General features: G+C 45.4%; 2 protein-coding genes across 13 annotated transcripts in view; one reads left to right on the forward strand and one right to left on the reverse strand.

The window, feature by feature from the left end:
* pigl (phosphatidylinositol glycan anchor biosynthesis, class L) overlaps window positions 1-12,251 on the reverse strand; it is a 96,601-nt gene extending 84,350 nt beyond the window's left edge. For both annotated transcript variants that reach the window (XM_080210957.1, XM_080210956.1), the window contains exon 1: window positions 11,988-12,251. In XM_080210957.1, the coding sequence (XP_080067083.1) occupies window positions 11,988-12,231 (244 nt within the window). In that variant the 5' untranslated portion in view covers window positions 12,232-12,251. The remainder of the gene's footprint in view (window positions 1-11,987) is intronic.
* Window positions 12,252-12,313: 62 nt separating this feature from the next.
* The window catches only part of ncor1 (nuclear receptor corepressor 1), a 345,530-nt gene continuing 336,844 nt past the window's right edge, over window positions 12,314-20,999 (forward strand). For 8 of the 11 annotated variants that reach the window (XM_080211013.1, XM_080211017.1, XM_080211019.1 and 5 more), the window contains exon 1: window positions 12,314-12,590. The gene's annotated coding sequence lies outside the window, so the exon portion shown is untranslated. The remainder of the gene's footprint in view (window positions 12,591-20,999) is intronic. The other 3 variants (XM_080211015.1, XM_080211020.1, XM_080211021.1) reach the window with 1 other exon arrangement.

Raw genomic sequence — 20,999 nt, forward strand, 5'->3', positions numbered from 1 at the left:
TATCCCCACATATTATACCCACTAATCCCTCTAACCTACGCATCCCTGGACATTAAGGGGCAATTCCTTAGCATGGCCAATCAACCTAACCTGCACATCTTTGGACTGTGGAAGGAAACTGGAGTACCTGGAGGAAACCCACGCAGACACAAGGAGAACATGCAAACTCCACACAGACAGTGACCCGAGCCAGGAATCGAACCCAGGACCCTGGAGCTGTGAAGCAGCAGTGCTAACCACTGTACTACCGTGCCGCCCAATAGATGGCCTTGCTGACCCCCCCCGCCTCCCGAATCAGCCCGTGTCCCTCCCACCACCCCAGACAGTCCTGATCCCTCAATCCTCCCCTGCCGCACACCACCCGCCCGCTCCCAAGGCCCCAATCGCCCTGACTCATGCACTTTCAGTATCCTATTCCCGCTTTCTCTCTATACATCTTGATCCTGAAGTAGGGAAAGGGTTAATGGATGTTGTACCTAGAATATGTCACAAACATAACCCTTCCTCATGGCTGATCTCCTTTATCTTACACTGTTCCTGGCATTAATATAAGTTATTTGTTTGTGTATTACATGCTTTAACTCTCATTTTTATAAAGACAGATAGTTAAATGTGGCTGTTATTTTGTAGACTTTGCAAATCTTACTTATTTGTGTTAGTTGGACATCGTTACACAGATGGTAGTTTACATAAGAACATAAGAAATAGGAGCAGGAGTAGGCCATCTAGCCCTTCGAGCCTGCCCCGCCATTCAATAAGATCATGGCTGATCTGAAGTGGATCAGTTCCACTTTCCCGCTTTCTCCCCATAATCCTTAATTCCCCTGTCTATCAGAAACCTATCTACCTGTGACTTAAACATATTCAGCGAGATAGCCTCCACCACTTCAACGGGCAGAGAATTCCAGAGATTCACCACCCTTTGAGTGAAGAAGTTCGTCTGATCTAAACTGTCCCCCCACCTCCCCCCCTTATCTTGAGGCTGTGCCCTTTAGTCCTGCTATCCTTTCTAAGCAGGAAGAATCTCTCTACCTCTACCTTATCTATCCCCTTCATTATCTTATATGTCTCTATAAGATCCCCCCTCAGCCTTCTAAACTCTAACGAGTACAGACCCAGTCTACTCAGTCTCTCTTATGATACCGGCTTTTGACAGCTGCTGATGGCAGACCACGATACCGGCTTTTAACAGGAAGAGTCCTGCTGGGACAGCCACGATCGCACAAGTAACTTCAAAGACAGGGATGCTGGTACTGCTGCAGAAGGATTTTGAATCATGACCGGATTAAGCCTGTGTCATGACTGCAGCTGCCAGCTGGACATAGAACATAGGATATTACAGCGCAGTATAGGCCCATGTTAATCGTGATTAAATCTGGGGCTGTATCACGACCAAGGAAGACCTGGAGTTCTGGCCGGAATGAGAAACTTGGAATTGCGATTGACGCTAAGACTTATAATGTGTAAATGCTCACATGTGTTTGTGTTCTATGAGAAGTCTGGTAGTCCTACTTCTCCCAAAGCTCTTGAATGAACACCAGAGCTTTGAAATAAAAACCACTGTATTTTGACTCACTAACAGTCTCAGAAGTATTATTTTACCTACAACAATCCCTTTAGCCACAAGAGCCATGTCTAGCTCTCTCTTGAACATATCTAATGAACTGCCCCATCAGCTTTCTGTGGTAGAGAATTCCACAGGTTCACAACTCTCTGAGTAAAGAAGTTCTTCCTCATCTCAGTTCTGAATGGCTTACCCCTTATTCTTAGACTGTGACTCCTAGTTCTCCCCAACATCTGGAACATTCTTCTGCATCTGACCTGTCCAGTCCCATCAGGATTTTACATGTTTCTATGAGGTCCCCTCTCATTCTTCTAAATTCCAGTGAGAGCAAGCCCAGTCAATCCAGTCCTCTTCAAACGTCAATCCCCCATTCCAGAATCAGTCTGGTAAACCTTCACTAGACTCCCTCACAGAATCGGAATCACAGAATACCACACTGCGGAAGAGGCCCCTCGGTCCATTGAGTCTGCAGTGACACATGAAATGCTCTGACCTGTCTTATCTAATCCCACTTGTCAACACTAGGCCCATAGCTTTGAAAATTATGGTGTGCCAAGTATTTTTTAAAGGATGTGAGGTATCCCGCCTCCACCACCCTCCTAGGCAGTGCATTCCAGACCGTCACCACCCTCTGAGTAAAAAGGTTTTTCCCCCAATCCCCCTGAACCTCCCATCCCTCACTTTTAACTTGTGTCCCCTCATAACTGACCCTTCAACAAGGGGAACAGTTGCTCCCTATCCTCCCTGTCCATACCTCTCATAATCTTGAACACCTCAGTCAGGTCACCCCTCAGTCTTCTCTGTTCCAGAGAAAACAACCCAAGCCTCTTCAACCTCTCATTATAATCTTAAATGTTCCATCCCAGGCAGCATCCTGGTGAATCTCCTCTGCACCCCCTCCAGTACATTCACATCCTTCTGATAATGTGGTGACCAGAACTGCACTCAGTGCTCCAGCTGTGGCCTCACCAAAGTTCTACACAACTCCATCATGGCCTCTCTGCTTTTGTAATCTATATCATGATTGAAACAGGCAAGTGTGCCATACGCCTTTTTCACCATCCTATTAACCTGCCTTTCTGCCTTGAGAGATCTATGGACAAAAACACCAAGGTCCTTTTGTTCTTCAGAACTTCCCAGTGTCAGACCTTCCATAGTATACTTCCTTGTCAAATTACTCCTTCCAAAGTGCATCATTTCACACTTTCAGGGTTAAATTCCATCTGCCACTTATCCACCCATTTGACCATCTCGTCTATATCTTCCTGTAACCCAAGGCATTTAACCTCACTGTTAACCACTCACCAACCTTTGTGTCGTCAGCAAACTTACTGATCCTACCCCCCTCGTAGTCATCTATGTCATTTATATAAATGACGAACAATCGGGGGTCCAGTGGTACACTACTGGTTACCGGCCTGCAGGCACTAAATCAGTCGACTGTCACCATCCTCTGTCTCCTTCCGCTAAGCCAATTATGAATCCATCTTATCAGATTACCCTGTATCCCATGTGCATTTGCCTTCTTAATAAGTCTCCCTTTGCTGAAATCCAACTGCATCACCTTCAGCCGCACACTTGGTTACATGCTCAAAAACTAAATCAAATTTGTTAGACATGACGTCCCTCCGACAAATCTGTGCTGACTATCCCTGATCAAACTTGCCTCTCCAAATGGCAATAGATTTTCTCCTTCAGCATCTTCTCCAGCAGTTTTCCAACCATAACATGAGACTCACTGGTTTGTAGTCCCCTGGCTTGCCTCTGCAACCTTTCTTAAATAGAGACCACATTAGCTGTTCTCCAGTCCTCAATAGCAAGAATGTCCTTCCTCAGACTAGGAGACCAAAACTGCACACAATACTCAAGGTGTGGCCTCACCAAGGCCCTGTAAACTGCAACAAGACACCCTTACTCCTATACTCAAGTACTCTTGCTATGAAGGCCAGCATGCCATTTCCTCACTGCCTGATGTACCTGCACACCAATCTTCAGTGACTGTTCCACCATGATACCCAGGTCACGTTGTATTTCCCGTTTTTCCTAAGCTGCCACAATTCAGATAATCTTGCTTCCCGTTTTTGCCAAAGTAGATAACTCACATTATCCACATTATATTGCATTTGCCAAATATTTGCCCATTCAGCCAGCCTGTCCAAGTCATCTTGCAGCCTCTTAGCATTCTCCTCACAGCACACACTGCCACGCAGCTTAGTGTCATCTGCAAATTTGGAACTCCAGACTGCACTGAACATCATTCACATTCACCTGACATGAATGAATCTGTGAACCTGGTTCAGTTGCTAAGAGGGTTTGGGTCAATATTCCAAAATGAATAATAATCTGAAACACACACAGGCATCAGCCTTGGTTTAGTGGAGGCTTTCTTGCCCAAGTTATAAGGTTGTTGAGTTCAAGCCTAAATTCAGAGACTTGGATAAGCCTACGAGAAGACAGGCTGTACTTGACCTGGTGCTGGCTAATGAACCAGGACAGGTGATGGATCTCTTGGTGGGAGAGCATCTTGGGGATGGAGATCATAATTCTATCTCCTTCACGATAGCATTGGAAAGAGATAGTATCAGGCAGGCTAGGAAGGTGTTTGTCTGGAGTAAGGGGAAATATTATGACACCAGGCAGACAATTGGAAGAGTAAACTGGAAGGAGGTGTTCTTGGGGAAAAGTACTGAAGGAAGGTGGCGGATTTTCAAGGAATGTTTGACTGGAGCTCTACATGACAACGATCCGATGAGACAAGGAGGTTTCGGTAGGTCGCGGGAGCTGTGGTGCACGAAGGTTGTGGTGAACCTAGTCAGGAAGAAAAGAAAGGTGTATAAAAGGTTCAGAGAGCTAAGAGATGTTAAGGATCTAGAGGAGTATAAGGCTTGTAGAAGGATCTTAAAAAGGAAACTAGGAGAGCCAGAAGGGGACATGAGAAGGCCTTGGCGGGTAAAATTAAGGGGAATCCCAAGGCGTTCTACAAATATGTGAAGGGTAAAAGGATGAAAAAAGGGATAGGACCTATAAAAGGTGAAGAGGGAAAAGTCTGTGTGGAACCGGAAGAAATGGCAGAAGTGCTTAATGAGTACTTTGCCTTGGTATTCACGGTGGAAAGTGATCTGGGAGGTTGTACTACAGGTTTGCGGCAGTCTGAAAAGATTGAGTACGTGGATATTAAGAAAGAGGATGTGTTTTAAATGCTATCAAGATAGATAAGTCGCCGGGACCGGATGGGATGTACCCCAGGTTACTGTGGGAGGTGAGGGAAATGATTGCAGAGCCCCTGGCGATGATCTTTGCATCGTTGATGGAGACGGGAGACGTTCCGGAGGATTGCAGATGTGGTTCCTATTTTCAAGAAAGGGAACAGGGATAGCCCGGGAAATTACCGAATGGTGAGTCTGACCTCAGTGGTTGGTAAGTTGATGGAGAGGATTCTGGGGGACAAGATTTATGAGCATTTAGAGAAGTTTAGAATGATCAGGAATAGTCAGCACGGCTTTGTCAAGGGCAGGTCGTGCCTTACGAGCCTAGTTGAGTTCTTTGAAAATGTGACTGAACACATTGACGAAGGAAGAGCGGTGGACACGGTTGACATGGACTTCAGCAAGGCGTTTGATAAGTTCCCCTATGCAAGACTTCTTGAGAAGGTGAGAGGGCATGGTATCCAAGGGGCTTTGGCCTTGTGGATCCAGAACTGGCTTGCCTGCAGAAGGCAGAGAGTGGTTGTGGACGGGTCTTTTTCTGCATGGAGGTCGGTCACCAGCGGAGTGCCCCAGGGGTCTGTTCTAGGATCCTTGCTGTTTGTTATTTTCATAAATGACCTGGATGAGGAAGTGGAGGGATGGGTTAGTAAGTTCGCCGACGATACGAAGGTTGGTGGTGTTGTGGATAGTCTGGAGGGATGTCAGAAGTTGCACCGTGACATAGATAGGATGCAAGACTGGGCGGAGAAGTGGCAGATGGACTTCAACACGGATAAATGTGTAGTGGTCCATTTTGGCAGGACCAACGGGATGCAGGAGTACAATATCAAGGGTAGGAGTCTTAACTGGGTTGAAGAGCAGAAGGATCTTGGGGTCCGGGTCCATAGGACTCTTAAATCGGCCTCGCAGGTGGAGGATGTGGTCAAGAAGGCGTATGGTGTACTGGCCTTCATTAAGCAAGGGATTGAGTTTGGGAGTCAGGAGGTAATGCTGCAACTTTATAAGACCCTTGTTAGACCCAACTTGGAGTACTGTGTGCAGTTCTGGTCGCCTCACTACAGGAAGGATGTGGAAGCTATTGAGAGGGTGCAGAGGAGATTTACAAGAATGTTGCCTGGATTAGGAGGCACGCCTTATGAAGATAGGTTGAGGGAGCTAGGTCTCTTCTCCCTGGAGAGACAAAGGTTGAGAGGCGACCTGATAGAGGTTTATAAAATGTTGAGAGGAATAGATAGGGTGGATTCTCAGAGGCTATTTCCCAGGGCTGAAATGGTCGCTATGAGAGGACACAGGTTTAAGGTGCTGGGAAGCAAGTACAGAGGAGATGTTAGGGGAAAGTTTTTCACTCAGAGGGTGGGGAGTGAATGGAATCGGCTGCCGTCGGTGGCGGTAGAGGCAAACTTGCTGGGGTCTTTTAAAAGACTTCTGGATGAGTATATGGGATCTAATGGCATTGGAAGTTACAGATAGTTCTATGGCTTGGTAGGTATAGATGTGATTGGCGCAACTTGTGGGCCGAAGGGGCTGTTTGTGCTGTAGTGTTCTATGTTCTACTTGAGCATATAGCTGATACCTTATCTCAGCTTTTATCAGAGACGTTGTTTAATTGCTCCAACTATCTTCTCAGGTGGATTAATAGATTAATATGATATTATATGAAGAAAAATAGGTGTCTTCTCTCAGTATCCTGGCAAACATTTAGCAATTGACAACATTATTAAAATAGTTATCTTATGAACTTGTTCACACAAATTGCTAGTAACTTTCCTATGTTACAATACTAACATAGTAGAAGTATTGGCTCTGAAGTTCTTTACAATTCCCTGATCTTGCAGTGTAAAAGGCACCATTGAAACACATGTTACTTATTTTAAAGTTTTGGGCTTTGGGTCTAAAACTAAAAGAATCAAAAAAACACTCCAAGGTAGCTAAAACATAAGGGAATGTAAAGTCTTCCACAGGCAGATGAATAGTCCAAAGGTTGCAAAAGAATGATGTAAATAGGCAGTTGAAAGGGGGTTTAAACATGACAGTGAAAAGTGTAGCGAAAATATTAAATGAATACTTTATATTTGTATTTACTAAGGAAGGAGATACTGCTCAAGTCATAGTAAAAGAGGTGTATGAGACATTGAATGGACTCAACATTGATAAAGAGGAGTCGTTAAATAGGCTGACTATACTTAAATTTCATTGACAAGTCACAGGACCAGAGGAAATGCATCCAAAGATATTGAGGGAAGTAAGGGTGGAAATTGCAGAGGTTCTGGCCATGATTTTCCAAAGCTGCTTAGATGCAGGCTTGGTGCCAGAGGAATTGAAAATTGCCAATAATAGAATAAAGATTAAGCAGAGATCTGATTGAGGTATTTGGAATTATGATTGATTTAGACAGAGTAAATAGGGAAGATGGTTCCTGTTAACAGAAGGGACTCAAATCAAAGGATACAGATTTAAGGTGACTTGCAAAAGAATGGAAGTGAATGGTTAATATCTTGGATGTACTGCCTGAAAATGTGGGGCAGACAGATTAGAATAGAATCACTAGTGCAGAATGAGGCCATTGGGCCCATCATGTTTGCACCAACTTTCTGAAAGAGCATTTGAGGATGTGTCTAGTGTGGTGGATAGAGGGGAACCGGTGGATGTGGTGTTTCTTGATTTTCAGAAGGCGTTTGATAAGGTGCCGCACAAAAGGTTATTACAGAAGGTTGGGGGCATGGAGTTGGGGGTAGGGTGTTAGCGTGGATAGGGGATTGGCTGTCAAATAGGAGGCAAAGAGTGGGTGTCAATGGGTGCTATTCGGATTGGCGGTTGGTGACTAGTGGAGTGCCCCAGGGATTGGTGCTGGGGCCTCAGCTATTTACCATTTATATAGATGATCTGGAGGAGGGAACCGAGCGTAAGGTGTCGAAATTTGCTGATGCCACAAAGATTGGTGGAACGGCAAATTGTGCGGAGGGTGTGGAAAGTCTGCAGAGGGATCTAGATAGGCTGAGCGAGTGGGCGAGGACCTGGCAGATGGAATACAATGTTGGCAAGTGGGAGGTTATCCACTTTGGTAGGAATAATGGTAGGAAGGACTACTACTTACAGGGCGAAAAGCTGCAGCATGCAACGGTGCAGCGGGACCTGGGGGTCCTTGTGCATGAGTCACAAAAACCCAGCCTACAGGTGCAGCAGGTGGTCAGGAAGGCAAATGGGATGCTGGCCTTCATAGCGAGGGGGATTGAATACAAAAGTAGGGAGGGCTTGCTGCAACTGTACAGGGCACTGGTGAGGCCGCAGCTGGAGTACTGTGTGCAGTTTTGGTCGCCGTACCTGCGCAAGGATATTTTGGCCTTGGAGGGAGTGCAGAGGAGGTTCACTAGGCTGATACCGGAGTTGAGGGGGTTGAGCTACGAGGAGAGGCTGAATAAACTGGGCTTGTACTCGTTAGAGTTTAGAAAGATGAGGGGAGATGTCATTGAGACGTATAAGATGATGAAAGGGATGGATAGGGTAGAGGTGGAGAGGTTCTTCCCACTCAAAGGGCAGCAGGACTAGGGGGCACAGCCTCAAAGGGGGGGGGGGCAGTTTAGAACGGAGTTGAGGAGGAACTTCTTCACTCAAAGGGTGGTGAATCTCTGGAATTCTCTGCCCGTTGAAGTGGTTGAGGCTTCCTCGCTAAATATATTTAAGACGCGGGTAGATAGGTTTTTGGTAGGCAAGGGGATTAAGGGTAATGGGGAGAAAGCGGGAAAGTGGAACTGAGCCATTTCAGATCAGCCATGATCTTGTTGAATGGCGGGGCAGGCTCGAAGGGCTAGATGGCCTACTCCTGCTCCTATTTCTTATGTTCTTATGTTCATTTTACCTAGGCTACTCCATCCTGTAACCTCACTCATTTACTATGGCCAAACCACCTAACCTGCACATCTAAAAAGTAAAATTAAAGTTTATTTATTAGTCACAAGTAGGCTTACATTCACACTGAAATGAAGTTACTTTGAAATTCCCCTAGTCGCCACACTCTGGCATCTGTTCAGGTACACGGAGGGAGAATTTAGCATGGCCAATTCACCTAACCTGCACATCTTTGGACTGTGAGAAGAAACAGGAGAACCTGAAGGAAACCCACGCAGACACATGGAGAACGTGCAAACTCCAAACAGTGACCCAAACTGGGAATCGAACCTGGGTCCCTGGTGCAGTGAAGCAGCAGTGTTAAGCACTGTGCCATCCCAGTCCCTGATTGAATCTGTACTCAATCAGGCTTTCAAAAGAGTACTGGGTAATTATCCAAAAAAGAACTTTGCAAGGCTAGGGTAAAAAGCAGAGAAATGGGTCTTGCTGAGTTATCCTTGCAGAGAGTAGGCATTAACACAGCAGGCTTCCTTCTGTGTGGTAACCAGTCTTTGATGCCATGTCCAATCAAGGACAAATACTGCAAAGGTTAGGTGCAGAGTAAAGCTCCCTACACCGTTCACTGTTCTCATCAAACACTCCCACGACAGGTACAGCACAGGGTTAGACACAAGAGTAAAACTCCCTCTACACTGTCCCCATGAAACACTCCCAGGACAGGTACAGCACGGAGTTAGATACAGAATAAAGCTCTGTCTACACTGTCCCCATCAAACACTCCCAGGACAGGTACAGCATAGGGTTAGACCCACAGGATTGATGGCACAGTGGCAAAATGGTTAGCATTGCTGCCTCACAGAGCCAGGAGCCCAGATTCGATTCTTGGCTTGAGACACTGTCTGTGTGGAGTCTGCATGTTCTCCCTGTGACAGCATGGCTTTCCACCGAGTGCTCCGGTTTCCTCCCCACAATCTGAAAAACGTGCTGGTTCGATGCATTGGCCATGCTAAATTCTCCCTCAGAGTACCCAAACAGGTGCTAGAGTGTGGTGACTAAGGAACTTTCACAGTAACTTCATTGCACTGTCAATGTAAACTTACTTGCGACACTAATAAGACCAGGAGTCTTATTAGTCTGTCTGCATCAAACACTCCCAATTAATAAGAACTAGGAGGAGGACTAGGGCATCTGGTCCCTGAAGCCTGCTCTGCCATTCAATGAGATCATGGCTGATCTTTTTGTGGACTCAGCTCCTCTTGCCCACCTGCTCACCATAACCCTTAATTCCTTTACTGTTCAAAAATCTATCATTGCCTTAAAAACAGTCAACGAGGTAGCCTCAACTGTTTCACTGGACAGGGAATTCCACAGATTCACAATCCTTTGGTTGCTCTCCCTTATTTTGAGGCTATGCCCCCTAGTTCTAGTTTCACCCACCAGCAGAAACAATCTCCTTGCATCGATCTTATAAATTCCCTTCATAATTTGTGTTTCTTTCAGATACCCCCTCATTCTTTTAAATTCCCAGTCTACTCAGTCTGTCTTCATAAGCCAACCCTCTCAACTCCGGAATCAACCGAGTGAATCTCCTCTGCACCCCCTCCACTGCCAGTATATCCTTTCTCAAGTAAGGAGACCAAATGTGTACACAGTACTCACAGCTGAGGCCTCACTAGCACCTTATATAATTGCAATGTAACCTCCTGTTAAATTCCATCCCTCTAGCAATGAAGGATAAAATTCCATTTGCTTCTTAATTATTTGCTGCACCTGCAAACCAACTCTTCGAGATTCCTGCACAAGGACACTCAGGTCCCTCTGTACATTGCATGCTGCAATTTTTTACCATTTAAACAATAGTGCATTTTGCTGTTATTCCTACCAAAATGGGTGATCTCACATTGACAAACATTGTACTCCATCTGCCAGACCCTTGCCTATTCACTTAGAATAATAGTATCCCTACATTATAGAAGGAGGCCATTTGGCCCATTGAATCTGTACTGACCGCAATCCCACTCAGATCCTATTCTCTTAACCCCATACATTTACCCTGCTAATCAGCCTGACACTAGAGTCAATTTAGCACGGCTAATCAACCCAACTGGCGCATCTTTGGATTGTGGGAGGCAACCCACACAGACACAGGGAGAAAGTGAAAAGTCCACACAGTGACCCAAGGTCGAAATTGAACATGGATCCCTGGTGCTGTGAGGCAGGACTGCTAACCATTGTGTCACCGTGCTGCTGCTCTAAACTACTACATCCCTTTGCAGACTTTGTGTCCTCTGCACACTTTGCTCTACCACACATCTAAGTGTCAACTGCAAACTTTGACATACTACATACCACGATGTTGCCTGGTATGGGGGGCATTAGCCATGAGGAGAGGTTACAGAAGCTTGGTTTGTTCTCACTGGAACAATGAAGATTGAGGCGCGACCTGACAGAAGACTACAAGGGGCATGCTGACCATTGGCAGCATGGATAGTCAGAAGTTTTTTCACAGGGTGGAAGAGTCAATTACTAGGGGGTATGGGTTTAAGGTGCGAGGGGAAAGGTTTAAAGGATATGTACAAGGTAAGTTTTTTTTTACACAGAGGGTGGTGGGTGCCTGGAACTCGCTGCTGGGAGAGGTAGTGGAAGCAGATACGATAACGACTTTCAAGGGATGCCTTAATAAATACGTGAACAGGACAGGAATGGAGGGGTATGGTCCCCGGAAGGGTAGGACGTTTAAATTCAGTTGGGCAGCATGGTTGGTGCAGGCTTGTATGGCTGAAGGGCCTATTCCCATGCTGTAATTTTCTTTTTTCTTTATACACTTGATCCCCAACTCCAAATCATTTATGTAAATTGTAAACAAGTGCAGTCCCAACACTGATCCCTGAGGCACACCAATAGTCACTGATTACCAACCAGAAAAGCACCTCCACTCTTTGCTTTCTGTTAACCAATCTTCTATCCATGCTGGTACATCAACCAAGGTGAACGGCACCTTCACGAATGCCTTCTGGAAATCCAAATGCAGTCTTCCCCAACCAGCCTCTCTCCCTCCCTCCCTCCCTGCACTCGTAATGTCCTCGAAAAATTCCACTAAATCAATTAAGAATGGTCTGCTTTTCGTTAACCCAATGGGGCAATTTCTATCCCGATGTCTATTTCTTCCTTGCTGATAGATGCAAGCATTTTCCCCACTTAAGAAGTTACAGGATACATTAGGCAGAAGGGCCTGTTTCCATGCTGTAAACCTCTCTGACAGGTATGGAGACAAGCTCTTACGGTGAGGGTGATCTGCGGCCGCCGCAGCCTGAGGCCTCAGTGAAGGATATGGGACAATCCCGGGGAGCTTATCCGAAGGTGGAAGCTACCTGTGGACAGGCACAGCAGGTGCACCGGGAGGCCGCGGGCCGCCAGGCGCAGCAAGGCGGGGGCGAAGAACATGCACTCATCGTCCGGGTGCGCGGTCACCAGCAGAGCGGCGGCACCAGGCCCGGGCCGCTCCCCTCCGGCTAGGGCAGGATGCCGGCCTCCACCGTGCTTGCGGTAAATGTTCCAGATCCACAAACAATACGAGCAGAAAGCGGCCAGGAAGCAGAGGCCTAGCATCTCCATGGAAACCGCTCTCTCTCCCTCCCTTCTCCTGGCGGCGGCGGCGGCGACCCCGCGCAGGCGCACGGCCGGCAGTAGCCGGCTCCGCGCAGGCGCACTGCTCGCTGCAGGCGGAACCGCGTCACGGGCCGCTCAGTTCCCGGGGCCGGGACTCGGTACCGGGGATTCGGTCATTGACCCAGGGCGAGGTCGCAGGCAGGAGGCGGCCCAGGCGGCGCACGGCAGACAGTTCGAGGCAGTGGTGGCCCATCGGGCTCTGTACCCGCGCTCAGCGCAAGATGGCGGCTCGGGGTTAGAGCGGCCGCGCTCGGAGCGGACACCGGGGGCTCGGAGCCTCGGGCATAGGCAGCAGCATCGGGCCGGTGAGTCTGCGGCATTCGGGGGGCCCGGCGGCGTGAGGCTCAACCTGGGTCTCAGGAAACCGCCTCGAAGCACCGTGTGAGGGGCGGGAGAACCGGCTGCGGGGCTGGGCTATCGGGAACACGCAAGGCCGCGGCCTGAGGCCCCGGAGTAACGGCAGCGGCCTCGGTCACCGAGCCTGTCCCAGTGTCCAGCGGCCGGAGTTCGGCCTCAGTCACTAACTCTGTGCTGGCCGTAAGAAAGAGGAAGCTGCTGTTAGCAGTTGTGAAAGATCTGTATAATAATTCCACTTTTAATGATCAGCAGCCTTTCCCTCTGTTATAATGAATTCTGTTCCATAATATTACATTCGCTTATTGTTTACATCCAGATATCCCTCTGGTTTTAACTAGAATAATTCCTACATCTCATTTACTTTTTTTTTATTGCGAAATCTCCATAAAGGGCAAGAGACCCTCGTGCATGGTAGTTCGGGAGATGGAGCAAGCATTTGGAGATGAGAGTACATTGCGATTTAATGGCTGGTGGATAGAGACAAGGTTGGGGAGATGGGGATCTAATTAGTGGTTACTGTTGTGAGATTGTGATATAGAGTTGGCGGAAGTGGACAAAACTGATTAGGATCCTAATAATGAGAGGGATGACCAGGATCTTAAACCTGAGGCTAAGTTCATGATTTACTGGGCATCAGTGAACCCTGTGCTCCTATGCTTTGATGCCATGTCCATCGCCAACAGACACTTTAAAACACTGCAGTAATACCACCAATGATACTTTCAAAGAGCCCTCCAAATCTGATAGCAGGAAGGGTGGTCCAACAGCAGCATCTTCCTTCAAGACAACTTGTGCAGAAGAAGATGCAAGTAACTCAAAACCAACTCTGCTTGGTGGGGCACGTTGTTCATGTGCCTCAGGTAATGCCCAAGAAGAAGAATAAAAGAGAGGGAGATTTTTGTAGTTTAGAAGGAAATAAAGGACAGTTTTTGATTTGATTTATTGTCACATGTAAAAGTATACAGTGAAAACCATTTTTTCTTGCCTGCCATACAAAGTATACTGCAAATAGAGAAGGAAAGGAGAGAGTACATTTGTTCTGATGGTTTAGGATAATTTCGTAGTTAAAAGTGACACATTTTTGCAATACTATGCATTTATTTAGCACTCCTAATGTGGAAAATCGTCCAAGTAGTAGTTTTTAAAAAGTACCTACAACCTGTACACAAAAGCAGGACACATCCAACCCATCCAATCTATTCTCAATCATCAGTAAAGTGATGGAAGGGGTCATAGACAGTGCTATGAAGCAGCGCCTGTTCAGCAATAACCTGCTCAGTGACACTCAGTTTAGATTTCGCCAGGGTCACTCAGCTCCTGATCTCATTACAGCCTTGGTTCAAACATGGACAAAAGAGCTGAATTCTAGAAGTGAGAGCGACAGCCCTTGACATCAAGGCTGTATTCGAGTGTGGCATCAAGAAGCCCTGGAATCAATGGGTATCAGGGGGCAAACTCTCTGCTGATTGGAGTCATACCTGGTACATAGGAAGGTGGTGGTGGAGGGTCAGCCATTTAGGCTCCAGAACATCTCTGCAGGAGTTCCTCAGGTTAGTGTCCTAGGCCCAATCATCTTCAGCTGCTTCATCAATGACCTTCCCTCCATCATAAGGTTAGAAGTGGAGCTGTTCAGCAGCATTCATGACTCAGATACTAAAGCAGTCCATGTTCAAATGAAACAAGATCTGGACAATATCAAGTCTTCGGTTGACAAGTGGCAAGTAGCATTTACGCCACCCAAATGCCAGGCAATGAACATCACCAATAAGAGAGACACTAACCACCACCCCTTGACATTCAATGGTATTATCATCACTGAATCCCCTACTGTTAACATGCTTGGGGTTACCACTGATAATTCAACTGGACTCTCCACTGTGGCTACAAGAGCAAATCAGAGGCTAGGAATACTGTGGCGAATAACTCACCTCCTGACTTCCCAAAGCCTGTCCACCATCAACAAGGCACAAGTCAGGAGTGTGATGGAATACTCCTGGCTTGCCTGGATGGGTACAGCTCTCACAACACTCAAGAAGCTTGACACCAGGACAAAGCAGCCTGCTTGATTAGCACCACATCATCCACTCTCTCTACCCACTGATGCTCAGTAGCAGCAGTGTGTACTATCTACAAAATGCACTGCAGCAATTCACCAAAGATCCTTAGACAGCATCTTCCAAACCCACAACCACTTCCATTTAGAAAGACAAGGGCAGCAGGTATGTGGGAACACCACCACCTGCATGTTCCCTCTAAGCCACTCACCATCCTGACTTGGAAGCTGTTCCTTCGCAGTCGCTGAGTCAAGGACTCTGCCCCCACAGATATCTGTGGCAAGGAGTTCCAAAGACTCTCAACCCTTAGAGAAGAAATTATTTCTTATCTCAGTCTTAAATTGGTGCCCCATTATTCTGAGACAATGCCCTCTAGTCGTAGACTCTCCCATGAGTGGAAAATATCCTCTAGCATTTACCCTGTTGAGCCCTTTAATATGTTTCAATGAGATCAGCTGTCATTCTTCTAAATTCTAATGAGTAGAATCTCAATCTCTTTAACCTTTCCTCATAAGACAATCCCTCCATACCAAGGATCAACCTAGTGAACCTTCTCTGAATGGCCTCCAATTAAATAACATTTTTCCTTAAATGAGGAGATTAAATCTGCTCACAGTTCTTCAGATGTGGTCTCACCACTACCTTGTACAGTTCCAGCATGATTCCCCAACACTTATTCTCCAACCCCCTTGAAATAAGATCTGACATTCCATTAGTCTTCCTGATTACCTGCTGCACCTGCTAGCTTTGTGTTTCGTACACAAGTAACCCCCAAGTCCTTTTGTGTTGCAGCTTTCTGCAATTTTTATCTATTTAAATAATACTCTGTTCTTTTGTTCTCCCTTCCGAAATGAGCAATTTCACATTTTCCCATATTACACTCCATTTCACCTTTTTGTCCATTTAACTTATCAATATCTCTTTGTAAACAGTTTGTATCCCTCCTGCTACTTGCCTTTCCACCTATTTGTGTATTGTCTGCAAATTTGGCTACAGTACATTTACTTCCTCTTAATCATTAATGTATGTTATAAACAGTTGTGGTCCCAGCACTGGTCCCTGTGGAGTCTCACTGGTTATAGTTTGCCAACCTGAAAGAGAACTCCTTATCCCCACTCGCTGTTTCCTGCCCATTAGCCAATTTTCTACTTGTGCAAATATACTACCTCCAACACCATGGATTCTTATCTTATGACTTAACCTTTGTGAGGAACCTTGTTGAACACCTTCTGTAATTCCACTCTTTCCTCAAAAACTCTAATCATAGAAACCCAACAGTGCGGAAGGATGCAATTCGGCCCATCGAGTCTGCACCAACAACAATCCCACCTAGTCTCTATCCCTGTAACCCCACGTAGTTATCCCATTAATCCCTCTAACCTGTGCATCCTGGGACACAAAGGGGCAATTTATCATGGCCAGAGCACCGATCCTGCACGTCTTTTGACTGTGGGAGAAAACTGGAGCACCCGAAGGAAACCTGTGCAGACATAGGGAGAACGTGCAGACTCTGCACAGACAGTGACCCAAGTTGGGAATCGAACTCGGGTCTGACACGATTTGTCTTTCGTGAAGCCATTCTGACTCTGCTTGATTAGATTATTATTTTCCAAATGTGTTGGTGTCACTTCCTTAATAATTGATTCCAACATTTTTCCAACAATAGATGTTAATCTAATTGGCTTATAGTTACCCATTTTTTGCCTCCCTCCGCTCTTGAATTGGAGTGTCACATTGGCAGTAACCCAATCCTCTGGTACTTCACCAGAATCCAAAGATTTTTGGAAAATAATAACCAGTGTGTTCACTATCTCTGTAGCTACTTCTTTCAGGATCCTAGGATGCAAGCCATCAGGGTCAAGGGACCTAGCTGCTTTTAACTCCAGTAGTTTATCTAATAACAATAACAAAAAACATTTGGGTGCTCAGTGGTTAGCCATGCTGCCTCACAACACAGGGGATCTGGGTTTGCATAGAGTGTGCACCTTCTTCCCATGTCTGTGAGGGTTTCCTCTGGGTGCTCCGATTCCCTCCCACAGTCCAAAGATGTACGGGTCAGGTGCATTGGCTGTGCTAAATTCTCCCTCAGTGTACCCGAACAGACGCCGGAGTGTGGCGACTTGGAGATTTTCACAGTAATTCACCTAACTGCAGAAAATACAGATGCATGGGATTGAGGGTGATTTAGCAGTTTGGATCAGGAATTGGCTAGCTGATAGAAGACAGAGTGGTGGTTGATGGGAAATATTCAACCTGGAGTTCAGTTACTAGTGGTGTACCTCAGGGATCTGTTTTGGGGCAACTGCAGTTTGTCATTTTTATAAATGACCTAGATGAGGGTGTAGAAGGATGGGTTAGTAAATTTGCGGATGACACTAAAGTCGGAGGAGTTGTAGACAGTGAGGATAGATGTTACAGTTTGCAGAGGGACATAGATAAGCTGCAGAGCTGGGCTGAGAGGTGGCAAATGGAGTTTAATGCGGAAAAGTGTGAGCTGATTCACTTTGGAAAGAGTAACAGGATTACAGAATATAGGGCTAATGGAAGGACTCTTGGTAGTTTGGATGAGCAGAGAGATCTTGGTGTACATGTGCATAGATCCCTGAAAGTTGGCACCCAGGTTGATAAGGTTGTTAAGAAGGCATACGGTGTGTTAGCTTTTATTAGTAGAGGGATTGAATTTCGGAGCTGTGAGATCATGTTGCAACTGTACAAAACTCTGGTGCAGCTGCACTTGGAGTATTGCGCACAGTTCTGGTCGCTGCATTATAAGAAACGTGTGGAAGCATTGGAAAGGGTGCAGAGGAGGTTTACCAGGATGTTGCCTGGTATGGTGGGAAGGTCTTATGAGGAAAGGCTGAGGGATTTGAGGTTTTTGTTAGAGAGAAGAAGGTTAAGAGGTGTCCTAATTGAGACATACAAGATGATCAGAGGATTAGATAGGGTGGACAGTGAGAGCCTTTTTCCTCGTATGGTGATGGCTAACAGGAGGGGACATAGTTTTAAATTGAGGGGTGATAAATATAGGACGGATGTCAGAGGTAGGTTCTTTGTCAGAGGGTAGTAAGGGCGTGGAATGCCCTGCCTGTAGCAGTTGTGGATTCACCAACTTTAAGGGCATTCAAATGGTCAGTGGATAGGCATATGGATAATACTGGAATAGTTTAGGTTAGAGGGTCATTAGATTGGTTCCACCTGTCGGCGCAACATCAAGGGCCGAAGGGCCTGTACTGCGCTGTAATGTTCTATGAGGTAGGCCTAGCAGGGAGGGATATGATCGGCGCAACTTGTGGGCCCAAGGGCCTGTTTGTGCTGTAGTTTTTCTATGTTCTACTCCTTTCTAACTCCTTATTTGCCATTTCCCTGTTTTCTTGCAATTCTTTTCTCTTTGGATAATTATGAAGTCCAATTCCCTTTTGAAAACTTTGATTGTGTCTGCCTCCACCGCATTCTTAGGCAATGCATTCCAACTCCTAACCAGTCAGTTTTGTTATTAAAGTCAAATAAAAGCAAAGTACCGTGAGTGCTAGAATTTGAAGCACAATTCAAAAATGCTGGGAAATCTCAGCAGGTCTGACAGCATCTGTGGAGTGAGAATAAAGCCAACGTTTTGTGTCTGGATGACCCTTGATCAGAGCTTGTCGTCATTGCTTTCTTTCCCAGACAGATTAAATCAGAATCCACCAAAGGGAGTAATTTTCCCCTATCTACTTTGTTCAAACCCCTCAAGATTTTGAATGACTTCCACCTAATACCCTCTCAATGTTTTCTTAAGGAAAACAGGTAGATAGGTAAATGGATAGGTAGGTTTATTGAGAAATCATCATGGTGATAGATACTGAATTGTGATGACAGTACAAATAAAACAAGCAGTCGTATTTATGACATGATTAAAAACAATCATCAACATGAATAAAGTATAAAATAACAAGTTGTACAATTACAGTTATATTAGCATAGAGATTGCAAAATTAGTTTATGGAGTAGAAACAAAACATTTTATACTAAACTCCATGGTTCATAGAATGCCAACTTGAATTCATTGAGTTCTAAGTCATTTACATGCGATTTATGAGTTATATAAAGCTGGGATTGGAATGTCTCATAATCTTTTTGTTCTGTGTCTTTATGGAATGGTGTACTTTCTCCCTTAATTCCGTCACACATTTACTTTTCTGTGGTGTGGCAAGAGATGTGGAATTCAAGAGTTTTCTAGCAAGGGAACACATATTCAGTTTGCTTGTGTCGGGGTAGCTTTGATACACTTTACCTAGAATCGGTTTCAGCACTTGTTACTGAATGTTTTTGAAATCATTCATAGGCTTTTTGGCAAGTCAGGCATTCCAAGCAGGAATTGCATATTTAACAATGAGTCTTAAATAACTATTAAATCGAGTAGATAAGTCATGATGTATTGACATGCTTGAGAAGTCTATTTGCTCTCTTCAACATTGCATGCACTTGGCAATCCCATTTGTGATCACTCTGAATGTAGATTCCTAGTAGTTTAATGCACATTTGTTGCACAATCTCAATATCATCTATACTGATGAGACAGTGTTGTTTCTGAAGCACAGTTCCGAAAGCATTGCATTTTTGGAGCTTCAATCTCACTCACTGTTGCCCCTTGCATGTAAGATGTGGCACCTTGATCATGAATAAAGCATAAAGGACCGTGTGCGTTATAAATAAGAACACTAAAGCAAGGAAGTTATGATAGTCCTGTATAAAACGCTGAAACTATGTCCAAGAGGGACAGTCTCAGTTTCACTAACTGATCCACATAACTGAAGGTTTTCATGCCTGGAACCATTCTCGTGAATCTTTTCTGCATCATCTTCAATGTTTCACAATATGGTGCCTCAAACTCACTCCTTGGTTTAGTTGTGGAGGCAGGAACCCTAAACTCATTTAAAAGGTACCTGGATCTGCACGTAAAGTGCTGTAACCTGCAAGGTGATGGACTGGTTACTGGAAGGTGGGATTTGAATGGACAGCAATTTTTAAAACTGTTTCTTTTTGAGTTGGTAGACATGATGTAATGTTTCTAATCGGATGCAGTACTCCAGTGGCAACTGAGCCAGATACAGAATATTTTCAGCTGTTTGACTGTATCTTTGATACATGTTACCTCGCATCAGTTTCAATGTTTTGTACAGGCCAATTGTAACTTCCTCGCTTTAGTGTTTTTATTTATAACGCACAGGATCCTTTATGCGTTATTCAGCATTTTCTCAACCTGCCTTCTTTCTTTCAATGATATCTGCACATTTATGCCCAGGTTCCTCTGCCCCTTTAGAATTACACTCTCTTTTTTATGTTGCCTTTCCTCATTCCTGCTACCAAAATGAATAACTTAGCACTATTCTGTATTAAACTACATCTGTTACATGTTTGCTCAGTCCACCGGTCTATGTCCTTTTAGTTTAATGCTATCCTCCTCACAGTTCACAATACTTCAAAGTTCTATGTCAGCTGCAAATTTGGAAGTATGCCTTGTATTCCAAAGTCTACATCAATATATATCAAGAACAACAGCAGTTCTAACATCAATCTCAGGCAAACTCCATTATATACCTTTATCTAGTTTGAATAAACTGTTCATCTTCACTATCTTGAGTAACTTAGATTCAGAATCATTGAGCTACTGACTATGTGACACATCAGGGAGGGAGGGATAATGTTACCTGAATGTTTTGTACCAGGAAGCAGTCACACCCTTTAGGATAGGGTTTTGGTCTTAGGTCTGGAGCAGGTGGGTATGACCACAAATGAGACAGGTAAGGAGACCCAGACTGTAGGAGTATCAACCTCTGCAATTGTCCAACAGGTTTGAGATGTTCTCAGCTTGTTTGAATGAGAGTGGGAGCTGCAGGGTGGATGAGCTGACTGACCATGGCACTGTGGCACAGGAAGCCACTCAAGTCGGGGAGCACATAAGAATCTAGTGGTAGGAGACAGTATTGTAAGGGGGATTGACACTGTTCTCTGCACCACAGAGCCAAAGTCCAGATAGTTGTGTTGCCTGCCCAGTGCCAGGGTTCAGTCTGCTCTGGGCTGGAGAGGAATTTGCAGTGGGAGGGAGGAGTGAGATGAGAGAATCATCCATGTAGTTACCATGTAGGCAGGATGGGGAAGAAGGTTCTGCATTGTTAGTGTGAGGAACTAGGCAACAAATTAAGAAGCAGCATTTCAAATATGATAATTGCTGGATAATTACCCATGCTGTGTGCAAATTGGCACAGGAGAAATGAGATTAAACAAATGAATGTGTGATTCGAGGACTGGTATGGGAGAAGTGGG

This window comes from Carcharhinus amblyrhynchos, chromosome 23, assembly GCF_965287045.1.
Source record: "Carcharhinus amblyrhynchos chromosome 23, sCarAmb.v2.hapA, whole genome shotgun sequence".
In the NCBI taxonomy this organism is placed as follows: domain Eukaryota; kingdom Metazoa; phylum Chordata; class Chondrichthyes; order Carcharhiniformes; family Carcharhinidae; genus Carcharhinus; species Carcharhinus amblyrhynchos.